We start from the raw sequence: 23,093 nt of genomic DNA on the forward strand, positions 1-23,093 counted from the left end.
CCCCCGCCCCGCGCCGCCGGGACGGCGGCTCGCGCCGGACTACGCCTCCCAGCAGCCCCCGCGCCGCCGCGGCCAGAGTGCGGGGCGGGGAGCGGGGGTCCCGGCGCCTGCGTGGCCTGCCCGGGCAGGGCGGCCCGGCCCGGCTCGGCTCGGCCCGGCTCGGCTCGGCCCGGCCGCGGTGTCGGCGTCTGGTGCGGCGCGGCCGGGCGGTGGCGGCAGCCGCGGGCCGCCGGTGCCATGCCGAGACCGGAGGTGTCCGCATCTTACCAGGAGGTACGGGGGAGCCGGGACAGGGCCCGTGCGCCTTGGCGGGCCGGGAGGGGCCGGGGCTTGCCGCTGGGCAGAGCCGCTGCACGGGGCGCTGGTGCCGTGAGCCCGGCTCAGCCCCGGGCCCCGGCTGCGCGGCTCGGCAGGGCCGGCCGAGTGGCTGCCGCGGGCGGAGAGCCCTGGCCAAGCGGGCGGGCTGCTGCCCCGAGCCCTCCGGCTGCCGAACCTGCCCCTGCTGGCCCGTCTGCGCCTGCGGGAGCGCGGCCGGGCGGGTGGGCCCGGCCCGAGGCTCGCCTGCCTTCCCGGGGCTGCTGCCGGGGCTGCGGCGTCCGGTCGCGCAGAAAGATGTTGCGGTCTGGGTGCGATTAGTTTCGTGGTTTTCCTTTGCAAGCGTTTAAAATGAGGGGCAGCAGTCCTTTGAAGTGCAGGAGGGAGGTAGGGCTGGCCGGTGAGCGCTGTCACGGGGGCTTTCCTAACAGGGTCTGTCGGGCGTGGCAAGAGACTTTGGTACCGGGGCTCTGACAACTAAGCTGAAAGCCGCCTTATCACCCTGCCAAGAGCCCGAGGCAGCGCCTGGTTTGCGTATCAATGTACAAGCTCCAGCAACAGGAGCTCCTTGCTCGTTCTTATCTCTCCTGCGAGAGACACAAGCTGTTTGTGCCGAGTTCAGCAGCGGTGGAGACTTGCAGCAGGTCACTTCTGTTGGCATCTTGCAGGCGAAAGGAATGCAGATGTTTGCTTTCCTCTGCGTGTGATGATGGGTGGTTTGGGGCACTGTTTCAATACGTTCTAATTTAGTTTAGTGCTGTCTGTTTAGTTTCAGCTTCTGGTTTTCCTGTCAGGCTGGAAGGCATTGGAAGGTGATGAATCAGTGGACCAGCTAAAGGCCTGTATGGACAAGTTCTCCTTTTATTTAAGAGGGTTTTATCCAGTAGGAAGGTTTTATCCCATGATTATTATCAGGATGAAATTAACTCGTGTAAGAGCTTGCATTGAGAGGGAGGTACTTGAGAGAGTTAAGGAAATTGCAGTGATGCCTGAAGCATGGACTGAACAGTGCATGTTACATTTCTGCCATGTGTGTCAGCTGCTGCTGACACCACTCCAAGTTCGGGATTGTCCCAGGCTCTGGGGCACAAGTCTAGATAGTGTTTAAGCGCAGCGGCTGCGTTTCCATCCCTTCTCTGGCACCTGGGACAGTCTGTGATGCTCCTGGCCTTAACAGTGATGCTGAAATATATGGAATTGCCTTTTCTGAGCTTCTGTTTTTCCGGTGCCTTTCTGTGTGCAGGACTGAAAGACTGCCGGGTCATGAGCAGGCTCCTGCAATTGTTTCTCACTCAGCTGCACGTGCAGAGAGCCCAGAGGAGTGCTGAACAAAGGTCTGTTTCATGCCCTTCCTGCTCTTGACACCCTATCCTATCTCTGCATCCTATTGCAATGTTAACGGCTCTGCAAGTTTGTGTTACTTCTGCACTCACAACATGCTTCACTGCTGTATCAAAAAGAAGATGAAGGAAGAGCTGGCCTGTGAGGGTGAACACCGCTGGCGTATGCCAGGTTTACTGTTGTAATTTGGCTTGATTTGGGTGTTCTGTCAAGTGTGAAGGAACTAGAATCAGCTGTCATGCAGAAAAGCTGTGCTGGTGCTGCTTCCCAGTCGTTAGAAGGCTGTAGCTCAGTACCTTTGTGGGTTGTTGGGTTTGCAGGTTTGCACTGCTGTGCTTTGTAGGGTCAGTGTGCTGCCAGCTGTATGCTCAGAACGCAGATGGTGAGCTGTGCCAGGCTCTTGGTGGCCTCTGGGTTTAATCTCTTGTGAAGTCAGGTGTTCAGAAGTTCCAGTGAAATTATTTGGTTTTAGGGGGTCTTACACATCAGCTCAACCTACTCCATGGCACCTGAGGCAATGTCAGCACTGCTTTTGACTGGCTGTCCTTCCCTGGTTTTATGTGTGAAAAGCTTATGAAATTATGTCTGCCTTTTGAGCAGAGATAAAAATATGTAGTTGCATGTTGTTTGTTGTTTGGTTTTTTTTTTGTATCTAAGAAATACTGAAAGGTTACGTTTTGTGAGTTTTTCTTCTCTTCACATTGAAGAGTTGCTGTAGGGCCTCTTGAGTGAATAAGAAATGGCGCACGTTGTGTTCTTGTTTAAACTTGTGTTGAGATGTCCTTGCTGTCAGGAACAGAATTCGCTTACCCTACATAACCTCAGTCAATGAAGTACCTGTACTTGAGGAACCTTGGTTGAATCAGGGAGGTGTGGGAGTGAGCTGAGAAACTGCAATGGCTTGGTAACTTACTAGACCTTTAGGATCAACTCTGGTATAAGGAATTTGTATGAGTATAGTTTGAACTGGCATCTTAGCTGATTTGGTTTAAGCAGTACGAGAGGTTCAGTGAATATTCTTCTTGTGTTAGCTTATTTTGGGTCAGGTAAACAAATAGAACAAGAAGGGCAGAGAGTTACTTTTCCCATATTTTATGAAGATAATTGAAAAAAGTATCTTTGGTTTGACCCTTGTAAGTCTCCTGCAAATGAGCTGAATTTAGCCTATTAGTTACCTGTTCACTCCATGCCTCACACCATAGGAAATAATGCTTTGTTTATGTTCAAGCATTTAGAAACAAGTGGGTAACTGCTTTTAACTTGCTTAGTATGGTGGAAATGAATACAGAAATATGGCAGGAGGTGATGGAGACTTTACGTCAGACTTTGAAGATGTAAAATGAGTGGACTCTTTCCTAATAAGTGCAAATGATGATCTGTTAATGGTATAATGATGATAATTTCAATAGTGAATTAAAGTTGGGTGAAAGAAAAGCACTTCCTTATGGATACATGCACATTACTGTTGAGTAAGTTGGGGGTGTAAAGTTTAATAGCATTTGGTATGGCTGTTGCATTAACTCTGCACTCATTTTCCTTGAAATATGAACAAAGCTAATCTCCCTTACCTAGTTAGGTAGGTGATGCTGAGTGTTTAGTTTGGACAGTTACTGTGCAACATGATAGGCTGTAAGCTTATACCCTGCTTTGTCTAGCTGTAATTTGTATATTGTTCCTGGCCATAGAAGAAATTTGGCAAGCATACAGGAGATTCTTATATATATATATACATATCCATAAATTTCTATAGATACATAAAGTCTAATGCTTCACAATGTCTTGTGATGCCTACCTGATGTGACAAGCTTCTGACTGACAGAAGTGTTTTGGCAGTTTGGGCCCAGAGCTCTGAATAGCAAAACAAGAGAACATCTGGTCTCTGTTGCTGTTTTAAAAAAACACTGAAAGATTAATTAGTTGCATAATGACTAGTATATAATAATATGTACAGTAAGCTCAAATAAGTACCAGAATTGTAGGGATGTTTGACTGTTGTTGTGTGATGACCCACCTACCTGTGTGCCTGAGACTGCATTTGCGTTACTTGCCCTAATACCTGCCAAAATGCAAATCAGTCTTTATGCACCTCTCTATTATGAAGGGCTAATGCTCTTTTTGCTGGTCTGTGTTGTGGTTTCTTTATGCCTAAAAATACATTCTTGAGTGACAGAATGAAGTTCCTGTGTATTTCAGAGGCCATTGCCCTAATTGGGGGTTTAAAGTGAACTGAAGCGGCCAGGGAAACAATCACTTTGATCTTGAAATAAAAGGTGATGTTATTGTTGAAGCAGCAGGGTAGAAGTAGGTTAAATTTAATGTGCTGCCTTTTTCTTTGTGCAGCATGCAAGTCACTTAATTTTTAGTTGTAAGTCTACATAGATATGACTGTTGTTTGGTGAACAAGTAGAAGAGAAGTTGAGTGCTCTTGCACTGGGGGCATGCTTTTGTGTGTTTGGTTAGTTGGAGCCTCTTTTATTTGTACCATAGAAATTCCAGCAATTGCAAGTTGAGAGCATGTTTGGAAATTGAACCACTGTTTTAACTACACAGCTGAGTGAAGATGTGGAGCGAGTATTGGAAAACCCAACAGATGAGAGAGAAGGAGAGATGGAAGTTCATGAAGATGACAGCTCTGTTATTTTACCAGGTGAGAACTATTGACCCAGAAATTCCCAATTTTAGGTGCCTGGTAAGCTGCTTCTGTGTGTGGCACTGGAACAAGCTTCCCAGGGAAGTGGTCACAGCAGCAAGCCTGCCTGAGTTCAAGAAGCATTTGAATGATGCTCTCAGGCACATGGTGTGATTCTAGGGGTGCCCTACACAGGGACAGGAGTTGGACTTGTTGATCCTGCTGGGTCCCTTCCAACTCAGCATATTCTATGATTCTATGAAAGCTTTGCAGCTGTTGAAGATGTATTTGTTTCAATAGTGCAAGTTTATTCATATTGATGCCCTAATTCCCTTGGCTGCTGTCTTCTGGCAATGCACTTGGGAACACGTATGTGGCCACGGACTTCTGTAAGAGGTTATCTGTTCAGTAGGATTTACTAAAAGGCTAGTGTGTGCTGTGGTAAGGAACAAACACCAAACTGTGCTTTTATAATTGAAAGGCAAGGCCTGGAGGGCCTGACTCATTAAGTCACACCATACAGAAAAGGCAGCTTCAAGTGTGCCAGCTTATCTCCTTTCACGTGTTGAGTTTTAATGCTCCTTTTGCATCTCCAGCTATATATTGTTCATGATTAAAACATGTCGTGTAACTCGAGTACATTAAGTTTTCCCTTACAAGTATTGCCAAAAGAAATGGCGAATGCAAAGCATATGGGAAAGACAGTGTCTGTGTACAGGTGAGGCAAATGTGATCTTCACAGAATAAGCTTTGAAGGCAAGCAGACTGTAAGAGATAGGGTCAGTCTTTTTACAGCTGTAATTGGAAGAATCCCTTTGTGAAACTTTATGTACTATGCACAAGGAGTTGTGAACTAGAATCCAAAAATGAGAGGGTACCCAATAGCTACTAACTTCTGTGGTGGAGATGCAATGGTCATAGCTGTGTAAGAGCATTTGAATATTGCATCTCTCAGCCAGTGCATATGCTGAGTCTGTAAGAATCACTTCAGACTGGGAGGGGGGGAAAGGAGTTGTTTTTTCCAGAAGGAAAGATTGACCATCAACAGACTTTTTTTTCTTACAAACTTCAAACTTTGTTTCTGAGTTGTACTTGAAAATAAATGTCGTTTCCTGCCAGCCGTGTCCTCAAGCAGAGTGCCAAATTCAACACGTGAAAAAGAGCCACAATCTCTGGATGATTATGCTTCATGCTTGAGAAGGAAGCAGCTGTCTGACTGATCACTAAAACCAGCAATAGTTGTGTTTTGTTTTTTTTAAATCAAGCTGAGTTTGATGCTTACTTTCCTCTCAAGTGATTGATTTTTGAATGAAAACTACATAAATTCAGCCCAAATATCTGTATTTTAAAGTCCTAATCCATATTCTGTTTGGTTCCAGATAGTGAACTGGGTACCACTGCCCCTTCTTTGCGTTTCAGCAAGACCTGCCTAAAGAATGTTTTTTCAGTAATTCTCCTGTTTATTTATCTGCTGCTCATGGCTGTAGCTGTGTTCCTTGTGTACCAAACCATCAGTGACTTCAGGGAGAAGCTCAAGCACCCAGTCATGTCTGTCTCTTACAAGGAAGTGTCCTTGTACGATGCACCTGGTAAGACCAGTAACAAACAAAATGGGTTAAGTTGCTGATCACATTTAGCTTGAGTTGTTTTACATTGTTGGTGTTGATTTTCCAGGGCCCAGAGAGATTATAATGCTATTAAGTCTTTCACTTCCTCTTTTCTAATGAATGTTAACTTTCCATGGAAATGTTAATATTGTTGGAAAAATTTTGGGGATATTTTGGGGGTTTTCATGCCAGTAACATGAAGGACAGCTAAGTAAGCATCGTGCAGCATTTGGTAGATGAGTGTTTTCATACTCTAGAATGAGTCCTCTTATAGGGAGAGAAGAAAATTCCTTACGGACATATTCCAAAAACTATCATGTAACAGAGTAGCACATAAGATGTGTATCAGGATGTCAATGGTACACTGGACAGTGAGATGCTATTGTCAGTAAAGAAGGTGAATTTCTCAAACCAACCACAAAATAACCATGACGCCACTTTCTGTTTCTGTTCTGCATTGTTTACAACTTGGAATTACATTAGTAGGCAATGAAAATGTGATATGACTGCAGGGAACAAGTTGTCATAAAAATGCAGTGTGGCATCAGAAGACTGTGTTTCAGTTTGCAGGAAGGATTACACCACAGAAGAATTTTTTATTAGTGAGTTCTATCATTATTATTTTTTTAATTATCCAGTAACCGTTCATAAATAGAGCTGTGGTAGCAAATGCATCTCGAACAGTCATAGGTCAATTTCCAATTTAAAAATAGTGCTTGTGTTTGAAGTGTTACCACATTTTGGTAATAGCCACTCCAGTAATTGTGACTGAAAGCTTTTTCAAGTTGTTGCCATATTCCTGCAGTTGTTTTTCAGTGTGGTCAGCTAGGCTCAGCTCTGAAAGTAGGTCCTTGCATTTGGACCAAATGGATCTGACTGTAAGAGCAGGCTTTCCCCAACTCCTTTTTTTTAATTTTTATTTTTTTTTCATGTAAGCTTTTTGTACAGTAACAGGCAGAAAATGTTATTTAAAGATGCAGAGCAACATGTATATAAAACCAAACGGGTATTTACAGGGATCCCTGCCAGATCAGGGAACCTAAATTACTTCATTGCTTGGTCTAAGTGATGAGATGGCAAGTTGCAAGTGTGGAGCACTGAATAGAGGGATAAAGTATTTTTAGACTGATCTATGTTATCTCCTTTGATGTCTCATGTTTTGGCAGACAGGTCATTTCAGTTGTGTGAGTTACTTATATCTAATAACTGAAATTGTGCTTTTTTTAGTAGTTGGTCTAGATGATCTTCAGACAAGCCTGTTTCTAATACTACATGGCATGTGTGGCATAATGGGATTTTGGGCCTTTAATTTGCTAGACCTCTACAGCTGAGGTGACTGAGGGTTTTTTTTAACGCATGCTGTTGGTCTGAGACCATAGATTTATGGTATATATGAATTTCCATACAGGTGAAGTAGTAGCCTGCCTACCTAGTGATATAAGTAATAAGGGATGGTAATAGTTAGTACTTGTTAGATGGCTCTGATTTTTATTGTGACATTGCATTCAGTGAACAGAAGATGTTGGATGTTCTGAGGAGTGTCTTTTCCTTTCATTAGATCAGCCAGTGATCTTTGATCTGTCATGGGTAGTACATACAATATTTCAAATTAAAATTCGACATATTAAATGATAATATCTGAAAACATATACATACTGAAGCACTACCATCCTGTTCAAATTCAGTAGTCTTCCTAACTCACACATTCATTTAGTTTGGGGCCAGAGGGACTGATGTATTCACTGCTGGCTTCTGGAAAGACTAAGGAAGCTCACTGACTTTGTGAACCTTGAATTGTGCTAGCAGAACATGAGCCCTGATTATTTTTCAACACATCATGGAGGTTCTGTCCTGATGCAGCTGGCACTGTTGTCCTGCTCCAGAAAAATGCTGAAGCATGTGGTTTAATTTGATTGCTTTACTGGGTCTTGAGGATAGCTCAGTATCCTGTGGGGTTAAATCACAGAGAGAAAATCTGTGTACTTGCAAAATAAATCAGCTCTCTTCAATGTTTTTTTCTCCCAAAACAGGTATTGCCTTTTACCCGGGCAAGGCTCAGCTGCTTAGCTGCAAGCATCATTACTATGATCACATTCCACCTCTGATAAATCCAGGTCAGCCAGGAGACATTGAATGCATCACTCAGAGAATCAACTACACAGATCCTTTTACTAATCAATCTATGGTAATAATATAATAGAACAAGGCTTATTCAGTGGGGGCTTTGCTCATAACGGTATTTGAAAGTAAAAATATTTACTTAATGCTGCAAAAAATCCTTGCTTCTGTTTTTTTTCAAGCCATCTGTCCTTTTATTTTCAGAAATGTAAGAGACCCCAGTCAGTGTGTGTATGTGTTATGGATGATGAGCTGTCATGTGGGTGTGTGCAGCATGAAAATCTGAATGGGACGAAATAAGTCATTTTTCAGAAGGAAACTCTTGCTTCATTCTTCTCCCAAATGAAAGGGCAAGCATACTCCTTGATGTAGTAAAAGTAGCTTTGATTGAAAACAGTAGCATTTATTCCATTAATGTAGGATAGCTTTTCTTGTGTTGTATATTTGCTGGGAATTAAATACTATTTTTGCCACACTGGGAAAAATCTTAACTGGGCACCAAGTGTTTTGTTACACTGAAAAGCTGTCAGCCAATAAGATGGGAATACTGAGTGATACTCCTTCTTAAATGAGCCTTAAAAATTAGGGAATCTAGCCTCTGTAGAAATAAATGTTCAAAAAATAAGGTATTAAATATGGTAATTTGTATCTGGAGTGATTGCTCAGATTGTTTTTAAGGAAGCTAAATGTGAACAAACTCTTTACGTACTGGTTTGGTCAGCTTTTTTCCTCTTCATCTTTTGCCTTTTGTTTAGTATTAATTTCTTTCTAGGAAGCAATTCCTTAGTATATTTGAGAGTAATATTCTAGGTGCAAGTTTAGTTTACTTTCTGCCACTAATGTGCTCTTCTTGGATGCCTTAACAAAGTAAGAACTTGCTTTTTATGCTGTGTGGTAGATTTGTGTAGAAGCTTGCTGAGCCAGTAGGCTCTAGTCCTGGCAGTTGAATGGAGAGGCACTGAGGCAGAGATCTCTGAACCATGTAGAGCCCTGTTCAAGTTGGCTGAGTCCTTTTGGAAGCAGCAGCTTGCTGTTAGATAAAATACCTGCGTTACTTTAGGTTGTATTCTGCCTGATAGTATTTTTTTTGGACTTGCTCAAAACAGTTTTGCCTGACCTTCTGCCGAAGGCAGATTGCAGGGCCTTGACTGGTAATTCCACATGAATGCAAAGGACTGTGATAGAATTACAGCAGATTTCTTAGAAAGCACAATGAATCTTGATGTAAAAGCTTCATTTTTAAACTAAAAGGAGGGATTCAGTTGCCATTTTTGTTAGATATTTCGATGGACGTATATTTAGTAGCAGTCTAGAAGATCTCTGTGTGTATTAGACTTTTATAGAGTCTTTGTGATATATGGCAAATTCATGAACAGGGAATGAGGGTTCCTCTGCTACTCTCACTATCTCTGTTTGCTTACAGAAATATGCTTTGGTTGTTCAAGGCCCTCGTGATGTGAAGAAAAAGGAACTGGTGTTTTTGCAGTTTCATTTAAATGGAACAGACCAAGATTTTAGTGCCATTGACTACCTTCTGTTTTCTTCTTTCCAAGAGTTCATCAACAGGTATGTAAAAGGATGAGCCTGAGCTTGCTATGACACTACTAGTGAAAGCAGAGCTCTTTTAGTAAAATTCAGACAGGCTTTTTTCTGTTCTCATTGTAATTTTTTTTTTTTTTTTAAGGTTTGGGTTATATTGATGCTCTTTTATGTCTTAGGTTACTAATCTTACCTTCTAGAAAATTAATTGAGGACTTCTTCAGTGACAAAAACTGCCCTTCAGCTATGTTTCAGCCATTTGTGGCTGCACTATCTAAAAGTTTGAAGTGTGTGCTGGATACAGCTGTCTGCTACTGTGGGTGATCAGGAAGTGTGCTGTCCTGGGCAGTGTGCTCAGGAAGTGCGCTGAGAACACTAAGGCTTCTCTACCTTCTTTTTTGTTTTTCTTAAGCATTTAGATCAGCTCCCTAGATTGATTTGTTGTGATTTCGTGGAAAGATTAACTATACTTCTTTGTATTACTTCCTTTATGCAAGATTTTACAGAATGATGTAATTTTATAGGTGGGATTTTCAAAACTGCTTCATAATCATTTTACCTTGGTGTCATTAGGGTTACTGATCAACCTTCTAATTTTAATAGGAGTGGAATTAATCCTGACTTGAACTTTCTTGAAAGCCTCACCATTTTCCCACTTTGTGAGAATAAATTACACACGTAACTCTTTAATTTTTGCTTTAATTTAAATTCAAGTTCTGTTCTCTCCGATCCAGATTAAAAACTAGACAAGAGTGATTAGTCACAGTGAGACTTAATAGAAAGCCTTAATTTGATAAAAGTCAGATGCTCAGTGACAAAGGGACAGGGGATAAAGGTCGTATGCAGAACGAAATTAGGTGAGGGAGGGGAAGAGAAGTAACGTTTTATTGTAACAAAGCATTCTTGGAGCCTTAGACATAATACTACTGGTCCTTTTCAGACTGAGCAAAGACTGGAATTATTCAGGCACCGTATCGCTGGGTGGCCGAAGACCAATTCTCTGAATTTGCTTTTTACAGATCATTTCTACTTCAGTGAAGGAGAGATCTGAAGTTCATTAAGTACTTTCTGTAACTGTACTGAAACATCTCATAAAGTGCTAATGTTCCACATATTTTAGACACTGATACTTGTGTGAGAAAATACTAGTTATGAGTAATGATGTGGGAGGTCCTTCTGTGGTTTTTTTTCTCAGTTTTTGTGGCTTTTGCTGCAGTTAGCAGTATGTACAGCGGGACTGATTCCAGCAAGGTGCACATCTCTTTCTATACTGCAAGACACAAGCACTGTCTGAGACCACCCCTTGTGAAAACACAACAACAGAGAGCAGAAGGCATTGTTCTGTTGCATGTGGTTCTTGGCTATTTGCAGAATGAGCCAACTTTACTGAGACACAGCTCAGTCTATGCACACTCAAGTCTCGTAAGCCACATTGCTGTGCTCAGATAAGCCATTTAAAAGAGCTGTTTCTTTCCAAATTAAAATACATCTGTCCTTACTGAAGTTGGTAGTGTTTCTGCAAGCGAGCTGCACGTCTCTACGCTGCAGTCCCCAACACTTGTGCCACACGTTGTGCAAAGGCAGGTTAGATGTGCAAAACAGCAGTAAGCAGTATTGCAAGGGTCCTGGCTTCAGGGCTGGTTTGTGCCACTGTAGATGAATCAGTAAGAGTCACCTGTAAGTCGCCTGGGAGTAACCTGGATTGCAACCTCCTGCCTCCAGGTTTGCTAGATCAAACTGGTTAGATGGCAGAATCGATTACTGAAGAGATGGAGAAGTGTCCCTTTGCTCCTAGAGAAGCTGCCTTGTATTGGTGTTGGAAGGCACCAGAACCAAAGCCTGGGAGAGTGAACGCTGAGTCTGGGTTATGTTTGGAACAAAGTAAAAATGTAGGAAGCGGTCATGTCTCTTTAGGGAAGCATCCTTTGTGCCTGTTTGTGGTGGTAGGAGTATGAGTTAGAACTGGTTTTTAACTAACCCAGATAACAGTAAAATTGGCAAAGCTATGTAGGCCTTTAAACTTAGTAGTAAATGATCTGCGTGTCTAGATGAAATAAGGTAAGAGAACCAGTTGTGTGCAAGAGGCCAGTAGTGTCTCTTGTATAGCATCCTCCAAAGCTTGGGACAAATTTTATGGTTCGGCTTGCCCAGTATTGAGTATTGCTTCCCTGGTGTCCCAGGGCATGAACTCAGGGTAGATTGAAAGTTTATGTTTTCTCCTGACTATGATGGGCTTGTGAAACCACATGCATATGTGGATGTACTCGTTCTGTCCCACTCGCAGCAGAAGAGAAAATAGAAATTATTTCCAGTTCATCAGCAGGTGCTAAATTTAGTTGATGGGAAGTCTGGACGAAGATATCCATAGAAACTGTTGTGTTTTGACAGTGCACATTTTGTCCTTCCACACAGCCTCTAAAAACTGCAGTTACTGAATGCTGTTGATTACCTTTCCTGACAAAGAGTCTCACTTACTAGTTATGAGAGCATATTGTTAGCACTGCATCCAGAAATTAATGTAAAATGTTAACCAAGAGGCTGAGAGATATGCTCAAACTCATGAGATACCATAATTACCTTTACAGTGTTTTGCCATGGCTGCAAACAGCTTAGGCTGGACTGGGCAGGCAGACTTCTGTAAAATACATGTCTAGGGTATTCCATCATCTTAAATCACAATCCAAAACCCCTTGAAATTGGTGAGAAGAGTCCTTCTGTATCTGTACCACAGTTTCTGTGTAGACAGTATGTGCAGCTCACTTTTGCATTATATAGCAGTAATCATATTAGTGAAATCTGCTGCAAGCATCAGCCATAGGCAATTATAAAAATGGCATCTAGAGACTGGTCTTTAAGAGCTTTTTGAGGCATAGCAAGTGGTGAGGACTCAAGGAAGGTCCAGTTGTTTCTGTCAAGGGTTTTATTCTCTGCAGTTCTTCTGTTAAAATTGGATCAACAGACTACATGAAACTGGCAGTGCCTGCTCGTTTTGTTCTGGTCTTCACAAAACACTGCTGAATTGTGTGGTATTGTTGGCCTGTGAGTTGAAGGGATACTGCCACTGGCTTTTTTCTTTTTTTCTTTTAAGACAGTGGCAGCTGCTGTCTGTACCATATTAATTGGAGGGAAAGAAATAATGAAACCCTTGCAAAGTACCAAAGCATAGCTAAAAATACAAGTTCTTTTCTTGAACTGTCATTACTATAATACATGGGTTTAAGAAGAAAATCCTCTGAACACATTGCTTACAAACCATTGTTAGCATAGTATGTAAAATAATTTACGGTCATGTGAGATCATGAATACCAGTCTGAACAAGTCAGAGATTATTTGAGGGTCTAAACAGAGCTCCATGTTCACATCTCTGGTCTGGATTCCTGCATACAGAGAAATAAATTATAACATAGAAGGGCCTAGACTTTTGGTACCATGCCACCTGACCCTTTATTAGCTCCCATAGCTGTTTGTCTGAGAGTTTCTTAGTCTAGGGCAAAGCAAAAGCATTAAACACAACTGGGTTTAACCCATCTGTGGTTTTAGGTCTTGCTTTTGCATTGGAATCTGCTGGTGGCATGTCCTAAGCTGACTCTTGTGGGTTGATCCATAGAGATCCATGTTGAAAGCATCCACAGCAAAGCTAGAGCCCAGCCCAGAACTAGGTTAGAAACTCCCAGAGTTGGTAAAAATACAATCTTGTGGTCTGACATTGATCAGTTTGTGCTTAGGCAGTGGGCTCCCTGGTAGTTGTTTGAACTGTCAGTGGTTACCAGAGAGGATTGGCTGAGAGGAGACCAGGGCTTTTGTAGTTTACCTGAGACAGTGGCCTCTTGCATTTCTTTGCTGTGATCTAGGAATTTTTGCATGATCTTGAGGTACCATTCATACCTTGGGAGACCCTGGTGCAGAGTGTTCCAGGAATTCCAGTGGAATAGATAGAAGAATGTACTGAACAGAAAAAAATGAAGTGCAGCCTTTGCAGGGTGTCTGTTTCTGGTGTGAAGAGGGAATTAAAAGAAACAGCCTGGACAATTGTTCTTCAGAATAAAATCAGTTGCCTGTCGGTTCACTTAGTTGTGTTTTGCAAGCTGTGTTATTTGCTCTCTGCTGTCATTTGTGCAAATCTTGTGCCTCTTTGCTCCCTAACCCACCGCCCCAGCCCTGCTTTTTTTTTTTCCTGACACTGCAGCAGGGGTCTGGATTATGGGCACACACAAGGAGATGCCTTCTCTGATCGCTTCTCCACAGTTTCTCCTAAGATATTATTAATCTTTTGCAAGCTTAGAATTACTGTTGAAGGCCAAGTATACTACTGCTGTGTGCTTACCATGTAAGTTGTGGCTGTAATATTCAGCTCTGTGTCATAACTTCCTACCTCAATTTTCCATGTTGGTTTGGAAAGCTTTTCTAGGATGCTGTATTTAGTCATGCATTAGGCATATGAGTGGCTGGCAAAGGGCTATTATGTATGTTCCTCTGAGCGGCAAAGCACCATGCTCTTTCTTACTATCCCATCAGCTGCTGCTGGACTCACCAAAGGGGGAGAAATCATTGTCAGATTAGGTCTTCTTATGTCATTGGTATGTATGGTGAGGAAATGTCAGGCAGCGGGCTTTGTTCTGATGCTTTGCTCATGTCTTCCTTGTGAGGGTTAGAGAGGTGCACTGCCATCCTAACTAACATCCTAACTGAACTAGCCGATCATGTCACAAATCCATAAAGATATTCTTAACCTGCTAAAGCACTCTTGGAATATCATCTGTCTTGATGGATAGCAAAGTTTTTCTTTCCAGAAATGCTTCTCGTTTCTGTTTGTATGCACAGTGGAGTTCTGTGTTTGAGCATATCCCCTGAGACCTGGCTTGAGAGCAATGGCTTTGCTAGCTCTTGCCTTCCTATGAATGTGTGCATGTTCATTTATTAAGCCTGAGCAGGAAGTGTAGTACAGAGTAGCCATCAGTATGATCTTTTTATCAGTTGATGTTCTTGCTGTCTTCTAGACAAGACATCTTGGTTTGCAGGAAAGACCCCCAGTTCTAGAAAACTAAGGAAAAAGACAGGAAAAGTGCAAATCCACCCAGTACAGGACAAATCTTTCTGACTGGTCAGTTCTTTGGGAGAAGAGCGTACTTCTTCAACTCTGCTTTTCTCCCACATTTCTTTGCATCTTTGTTCCACACTTCTTTGCATCTTTCTTTGATAGACTAAAAGATCTTAATCTCCCAAAAGATCTAGCCGTGCCCTCTCTGCCATATAAGCAAAGTCTACTCTTTTCCTTCACATAGGAAGGTGGACTCAGTCTGAGTCAAAACCCTTTCCCTTGTCTCGAGGACCAGCATACCCTGATGTATCTCTGCAACCTGAAATCTGTCTCTAATGAAAATAGCAGTCTGTGCTTTAATGATTCATGACTCATCACAGTGGTTTACCCCTTCATCTCAAATGAAACATTGAAAAGCAGCTGCAGGGCCAGGTTTATTTCAAAGATGACATGAAAGTAGCTAAAATCACAGCACAAGCAAGCTCCAAGTAAATAGCCTGGTTAATGCATTGAGTCCTGTGCAGTTGATAGAGACAGAATGAAGACCAGATATGCCTTAAAGCTGCCTCTTTACCAATTGCAGTGTGAGGGGCACTGGAAGACTTAAAACTGCTTACTGTCACAGTATTAAAGAAAAGACATAAAGCAGTCCTGCCGTTCTGGGGCTAAAATATCTGTGATTGCATATCGGGAAAGCAGCCATGTTATTGTAGATGGGAGCCTTACATCAAAGGATAGGAAAACAATAGGAATACGCTAAGTGTACATTTCAAAGCATTTTAAGTATGTTTGCATTGCAACCAATTTATTTGCATCCCAGAAATGGGCGAAGCAGCCTGCCCTGTCTCTAGGCTGTTCCTTTCACATCTTGCTTCCTAGCATTATGGTGAGTGGTCTCCTGGGGTCCTGGCTCTGCTCCTTTCTGTTGCAGAGGTGACAGATGAGCAGAACGAAGTTCCCCTATAAGGCAGAACAATCCCTAGGGACAGGCAGAACTCCAGGGTGGTAGGGCACCAGGTAAGTCTTCTATGGTTAAGAACACAGGAGTGCAAGTGCTACCATTAATCAAAATATCACTACTCACAGTGTTTCAGGTATGCTGAATTTTAGCAGTTAAAATATAAAAGGAATTGAGAACACATTTTGAAGTGCCTGAAGGGTTGACATTCTCCTGCCTACAGTGCTCAGATACCACTCTTGAGTTTGGTCAGTAAAGTAATGGTCTTTTTCCTTTAGTCCAGAAAAAGCAGAATTCATGAAGGAGTGTGAAAGTTCATACTCCAGCTGGAAGTTTTCTGGAGGCTTTCGGACTTGGGTCAGGATGTCTTTGGTGAAAACAAAAGAAGAAGATGGCAGCGAAACTGTTGAATTCAAACAAGAGGTAAAAATAATAATAATACTTTTTATAAATCCTCAGGAAGAGTTTTGTGAGACTTCTTAATTTATTAAGAACTAGTTACAGCCATGGTTTTAATGGTAACGGGCCAACAGAACCAGTTCTTGGGACAAATAGCAATATGAGTTGGAAGAAGGATGGGTGGCTTGGGTGGTGAAGTGAAACATCAGGAGCTTGTTTTTTGTTTGATTGCATCCATTATACCATTTACTTGCCACTGAGCAGTTTTGTCCGTACAGTTATTCTTTTGTTACATGGAGGGGGTTTGTGAAAGACTAATGTCTTTGTGTGTGGCTGTTGATATGGCTAGTGACACATCTCAGAGAAACATCCCTTGACAGGGAGGCCAGAAAATCCAGGCCATTCAAGGAATGTGTCAGAAGTGACAGCAGTGGTCTAAGATCAGGCCCTGAATAGACTGACACAGGAATATCAACACCAGCTATCCCTGTTCAAGGTGGGGAACTATTGCCAAAGGAATTGTCTAAATAATAGGTAGTACTGGAAAGAGGTATTGTTTAGGTTGCCTGAAGGGCTGATGTTAGGATGAAGAGGCCTTGTATCCTTTGTAGCATTCTCCAGTCTGCTCTTTGTTTGGGTTTGGGATTTTTATCCTTAGAAACACTTGAATAACTTAACCTGTTGCATCATTTAAAACGAGAAAATATGCAGGTGGAACATGCAAACTTAACTAGACATTAAAGGAGTCTGACTTTCATTCCTGTTCTGTGCATACTAATGGACAGGAGACTAATTGTGTTTTGAGTTTGCTATTTTGCTTCTAGTGTTGGATGGGGAAAAAGTGTCTCATTAGTGATGAGAAATGAGAATTTTAAGGGCAGTCCTTTTCAGACAGCATGTGTTGCAAAGAAAATACTGTCTGTTCGTCTGTGGTACACTTGGAAAGAGTACTTTGTGGAGATTGGAATGAAGCAGAATCTTAAGTTCTCCTATTTAATTCTCACAGTTGGGGCCTTATGTGGCAAAGCCTTAACAGAAGATCAGAGCTGGGACTGAGATGGGTACCCTCCTCCACTGGAGACTTGCAAGTCCTAAACTAATGCCCTAGTTCAGAGAAGATGAAAGGATGCATCAGTCATCAGCTGTTGCCACATAAGCGCTAACAGCAGTTGTCTGTCCTTCATCACCTGCAGCTCTGTGTCACTTGCCATTTGGTACTTAACAAGTGTAGGATTTTTGAGGGTCCTCCTTTGTGTGCCCAAGTCTAACCTGTTGCAAAGTGGAAGAGAAAAGCTGATTCAAACAGAATCAAGCAGAACTTTTTGTGACTATAAAAAAAACATTCATGTTGTCCAGCAGTTATGGACTCTTGATCATTTGGGTAGGTAAACACTGTGTTGGGGTTTTTTTGGGTGTGTTTTTTTTCTGAGGGGGATGTTTTGAAAATAAAACAAAAACCTAGGAAATAGTAAAAATGTGAATTTTGGGTTTCACATCCCTGTCAGTAATACAGTAGAAGCTGAAATAGCTCAGACATAAATTGTACTTGTTTTGTTTGACAGTACATCATCTGCTTAAATTGCATAAGGAAGTCCATTAGCCTTTCAGATCTAAAATTGGGAGACAGCATACCAGAAAGATGGATACAAATACTAAGCCAAATAGCACAGTCAGCATGCTAACTAGCCCAGTAGTCATTACTTTGTCTTTTTTTCCTTTTCCATTGCCTTAATTTAGCTTTGTGTACTGTTTGTTTCCTGGTGTGCAGTTTTCTTGAGTGAGTGTAGTTGGGATGCTGGTACACTGCAGTAATTAAAGGAGCTATAGAAGTATAGGGTAAGCATGCAGCAAATGTGACCAGAAAACACGAGGTGCTGAAGCTCTCATATGCTCTGGATAGTCACATTGTTCTAGCTCCTCCTTCTCTATGTTTACCGCCTAAAAATCTGGCCAGGGCAGGGTGTGTGGAGAAACTAAGCCATGGTAGACAGGAGGTTTTTCTACTAGGTTATCCCTCTTACCTGAATCAATTTTTTTATACCTATAGTTCCTGTCACAACCCAGAAATGAAGTCACAGTACTGCTGGATTCATTACCTCCAGTACAGTACTAAACTGCCATAGGAAGAGCAGCAGTACACCTGTGTGCACACACCAAGATGGAAATAAGCCTTTGGGGGCTGGAAAAGGGAGCAGGCCTGATGCCTTAGTACTTTCCTGATTGTGGTTCTTAAGGCTTTGATTTCATGTGGCTGTAATATCCATCTGGAATCCTAAACTGTTCCCTGCTGGAATTGTGCTAAACCTCTCTAGCACTGACCATCAATCTCAAATGGACAGCATTCTCTAGTTTATTCCACAACTGTTTATATATTTTAAAAAAACATCTTCCTGCCACCACCGTGTAGTTGTCTTGGTAAATGAAAGTAATTTTGCATTAATTCATGAGAACCTTCCAAATGCTGTATTACCCCAAGTAAATTAATTTCGCAAATGAAATTCCCCCCCCCCCCCGCCCCCGATTGGGAAAAACTATATAATAAAATCAGGGCCCTGGCTACTAGTGTAAAAATGGCATTGTGGTGTTTTATTAAGAATATGAACATGAGACAGATGGAGGAAATGGCTCTTTCCGTGTTCTGGGAGCCTATTGTTCCATGGAAAGGAAGGCTGAAGTGGAAGTCCTTAAGCAGTATCTGCTGTTTTCACCTTCTTGGAAGCCTTTTCAGTTTCAGAGGAGACTCATTACACCAGTGAAGAAAGTAACCTGCACTTTTTTTTCCCCCTCTCTCCAGACTAGTGTGGTTAACTATATTGACCAGAGAACTAAACCAAGAGGTGACCAGCTGTTTTTTGTGGTATTTGAATGGAAAGATCCTTTTATACAGACGGTTCAAGATGTGAGTAACACTAGTCCCTTTTTAATTGTCTGACTGTACATGCTTGTGGTTTGCATGTTGTGTGTGTGTTCGTGCCTCTGTTACCTCACTCCAACCAGAAATTCAGCAGAAGAGTGAGGTTACTTCTGAAATTTCAGTCTAGGTTCTTCCTTAGATCCAGTAATGAATGTTCAGAGGTCAAGACCATGTGATACCTTTCTGTTGGTGACACTAAGCATTCTGTTTGCAGCTGAAGGTCCACACAGCTAAGAAAAATCACATCCCCTCTGTTCTAGCAAAGTGTAGCTTCAGGTCAGGTCTGAATTTTTTGCTTAAATAAGTATACTTGGATAAACCAATTTGATTACTTTATTAATTGACAAGCAATAAACCTCAGCTTAAATTAGAATAATGGTAACTTGGTATATTTTTTATCTGTTATGAGAATAGAATTTGGTACTGTGTTCAAATGCACAAAAAGCTTTTTAAAATTTATCTCAATATACTGCAACCAGAGTCATATGATATGCCAGACAAGACCATGATCAGTCACCAGAGTGCTTAGAAGGTGTGCAGATGTTTGCCATGGGTACATGTGCTTTGAGCACGTGAGCTAGGTCTTGTTTTCCTAGTGTTTGAGGGGAAAAAGTAAGATAGCCTTCCCCAGAAGAGTGTAAAATGGCAAGTGTGCAAGGACAGTCTGTTTAAAATTGTGCATTTAAAGTGGCCCTACCTGATAAACAAAGGTCATCGCCCGCAAAATCCACAGCATTCTTGTTTTCTTGCCCAAAACCAGGGTGTGTATGAAGACTCTGTGGGGCCGAGTTGGTAGCTGGTCTTGTGCACTCCTGGTCTTGTCTGTGCTGGGGCCAGGCACTCTCCTCAGTGCAGGAACCTCCTTGGCCTCAAGAGCCCAGTCCTATTCCTGGCACCTCTTGCTACTCTCTGCTAGGTGGGGTTCACACCTCTGCTGTCTTTGAGCTGAAAGGTGCCCTTGGTCCAGTAGACTGGGGGATGCTTGTTTCCTCTTGCTGAAGAGGTCATAGTTCACCAGCACTGGCAGCCAGCACTGCTGCTTTCAGAAGAATTAACAAATACAGAAAGCCTGTTTGAGACCTTGGACGCAGGTAATGACCTAGTGATGCTGTGCTCATGCTGACTGCCAGGAGTTGGACTCTGTGGAGAGTCCCACAGCTGTGTGCTTTATTGCTGCCTAAGTTGAGCTCTGCTTGCTTCCTCTGAGATCCTAGAAATCATCCTTGTGCCTAAAGGTGCGAGGAGAATTGCAAACTATAAATAAACTTTACTCTTGAAACAAATTTAGTTAAAAATAGAAACACAAAGCAGCTGCTGTAGGTCTGCTGAAACAATTGCCACTATCAAAAGCTGGTGTATAGCATTACAAGGCCGTCTTGTCAGAGCTTTGCAGTAGTTGCTTCTTCTGTCTTCTTTAGTGTGATTGCTTATGTTTGTAAACCTTCAAATAATATAGTAAATTGTCATCACTAATATTAAAATTAGCATTTTAAGTGTATCTGTCTGTAAAGTTTTAAACAGTCCAGTAATGTGAAATAGTCTAAAAGGAGTTGAGCAGCTAGTAGGGTGTGTCTTCTTCCTCACAGCAGGAATCAGAAAACCATGGTGTGAGGCAGATGTGTGGAGAAGGCACTGCAGGCCACCTCTGCAGTGTAAAGGAATAGGCTGCTAAACACTTGAGTTTGAAAAATGGAATTGTTTGTTATTTAATAGGTGTAATATACACTGAGCCAGAGGAGGGGAATAATATTTTTAATCTCTTTCAGATTATCACAGCAAATCCCTGGAACATGATTGCTCTTCTTTGTGGTATCTTTTTGGCTTTGTTTAAGGCAGCAGACTTTGCTAAGTTAAGTGTTAAGTGGATGATCAAAATCCGAAAGAGACATCTGAAGAGGAGGAGCCAAGTAATGAACCACATAAACTGAGACTAAGACTGCCTTTTAACTGTTCATAACATAAGGAATAGAAAATAACTGGAATAAACTTCAATCAACAGTTAAAGATGCAAGCCAGGTATGTTTCCTTCTGGAAAAATTATGGCTGGAGGACCAGCCTAGTGAAGTGGCCTTCGAACTTCAGAAAGGAGCTAACTACTAGGACAGGTCTAACAAACTCATGCTTTTCTATTCCAAATTTAACAAGCTTACCTCAATATGAGGGGACCAAGGGAGAAGGAGAGAATTCAGTCATGTTCAGAAAGTCAACACTGTAATTGTTCTAAACAGCTCTAAAAAAAAGGGATGGATTTTAAATGCTTCTCAGAACAGGAGACCATTTAACATCTGCATGAGCCATGACCTGCATCTGCTATTGTAATGCAGCTACTTCCTTGACTGTTTAGTGGATGGTAAAGCACTCAACAAAACAGTCTGGCCTCCCCTCTGCAAATATGTGTTAAAACTAAATACACTGGAATTCTATTATGTGTAATTTTTAAAGTATAGTGACTGTAATATTAAAAAAAATACTTCAAATAACATATTGTGTACATCCTTTGCAACCACCTGCTTTTGGGTTCAGCTGGAGCTTTACTAGGAGGTGGTGCAGGCAGGAGTACTACAGCAAGGTGAGATGAAAACCAAACATCTGTTCCTCATCAGTCCAACTTCAGGTAAAGTCAAGCAACCCAATACCTGGGCATAGATTTCAAAGTCAGTCTCAGGCTGTTGCTCATCCCTTTTCTCCCCAGTCTGTGCTGAAGTAGTGAAAAATAGTCTTTCATCAGCCTGGTATTTAAATGCGATTCTCTGTTACTTAGAGAATGTGTGCTAATTAATGGTGCAGTGGTGGTGTCCTCTTTTTCTTCCTTATAAGTCCCTTGTTACTCTAGATGCCTAACTCAGACTTGTGGAGGCCACAGGGCAGCAGTGCACCACTGTGTGTTTGCTCTGCAGGCTTTGTTGCAAGTGAAGGAGCATGCCAAGTCAGATTTTGCTTCTTCCATCCTCTACTAACAGGGTATTAATATGGTAGCAAGCATAGAAAAACTACCACACAACAACCCCTTTTTTTCTTTGCCTCTTAAAGAAGCATTTTGGAACAAAATTTACTACTCTCAGCTCATTTTTCAGAGCAACTCAAGGCAGTGCTTTGCCCAAACACTGCCATAAACAAGGGAGCACTAATTCACTGTAATAAGAAAAACAAAAGAGCAGCACTAGCTGTAGGCAGGGAGGCAGTGTACAGGTCTCCTTTGTCCAAGCAGGTGAGGGCAGGATAAGGTTACAAGCCTGCCAGGCACTTGCAGTTACCTTTCTTGCTGCTCCCCCAGGTCCTGTGTCAATGTCTCAAAGGCCTCATTAGCTGAAGGGTCAAGTCAGCTAGCTCACTGACACTCTTCTGCAGAAGAATAAATTTGGATGCAAGAACAGGTGGTGTTCAGCCAACAGTTTATGTTCAGTATCTTACACTGATGGCTCTTAAAACATGTCCAGCAGGGCCAATATTGTGCCTGCCTCAGGTGAGGTGGTAGGGAGTAAGGGCATAGTGCATGAATGAGGTTACACACAAAGGGAGCAGCAGAGACCAAGCACTGCATTTCTGAAGCAACCTTTTCAAGAGCTACTTCAGCCTTAGGTGCTGGTGTGGTGTGGTATGGGACGTAAACTCAGGGTGGGAAGAATAGGGAGGAGGGGAATTATGAACCACTTTGACCATCTATATTAAAACAAACAACCCTGTTGCTTTTGCTTTGTAAGAGCCTGTGCAGCCTCCCAGTACGTACAGGAAAGCTGGGGAGGGACTTTTTACAGGAGCCTGTAGTGACAAGGGGCAATAGCTTTAAACTGGAAGAGGACAGACATTAGGAAGAAATTCCTTACTGTGAGGGTGGTGAGACACTGTAACAGGCTGCCCAGGGAAGTTGTGAACACACCATCCCTGGAGGTGTTCAAGGCCAGGTTGGATGGGGCTTTGAGCAACCTGGTCCAGGGGGAAGTGTCCCTGCCCATACAGAGGGGTTGGAACTAGGTCATCTTTAAGGTCTCTCCCAGCTCAAACCATTCTGGGCTTCTATGAAAGCATTTTGCTGACTTCCTGGTCAGCTTATAGCCCTTTGCTTTCCCAAAAAGACTGCTGAGTGCCTGTAAGAGAGACAGCTGAGCTTTCTTCATTCCTTGCTGTCAGAGACACCCAAGTGTTCCTTTAACAAAGGTATTACAGCAGCTATTTCTTGGATTTTACAAGAATATTAAGAAACAACAGGTACCAATGCATCCTACTGTATTTTTTGT

At 42.4% G+C, this 23,093-nt stretch overlaps 1 protein-coding gene across 5 annotated transcripts; it reads left to right on the forward strand.

Annotated features, from left to right (window-relative positions):
* The first annotated feature begins 96 nt into the window (after positions 1-96).
* On the forward strand, positions 97-21,338 carry PACC1 (proton activated chloride channel 1). Of its 5 annotated transcripts, none has more exons than XM_051616335.1 (9): positions 97-273; positions 1,559-1,649; positions 4,144-4,303; positions 5,665-5,874; positions 7,923-8,077; positions 9,434-9,576; positions 15,824-15,968; positions 18,739-18,843; positions 20,625-21,338. In XM_051616335.1, the coding sequence occupies exons 3-9, from the start codon at positions 4,264-4,266 to the stop codon at positions 20,784-20,786; spliced, it is 960 nt and encodes a 319-aa protein (XP_051472295.1). In that variant the 5' UTR covers positions 97-273; positions 1,559-1,649; positions 4,144-4,263; the 3' UTR covers positions 20,787-21,338. The 5 variants fall into 5 exon arrangements, with proteins under 5 accessions (XP_051472295.1, XP_051472296.1, XP_051472298.1 ...); XM_051616336.1 differs by having other exon boundaries at positions 4,207-4,303; XM_051616337.1 differs by lacking the exon at positions 97-273 and adding an exon at positions 1,103-1,157.
* The last annotated feature ends 1,755 nt before the right edge of the window (positions 21,339-23,093 follow it).

Source organism: Apus apus, chromosome 3 (genome assembly GCF_020740795.1).
Source record: "Apus apus isolate bApuApu2 chromosome 3, bApuApu2.pri.cur, whole genome shotgun sequence".
Classification (NCBI taxonomy): Eukaryota; Metazoa; Chordata; class Aves; order Apodiformes; family Apodidae; genus Apus; species Apus apus.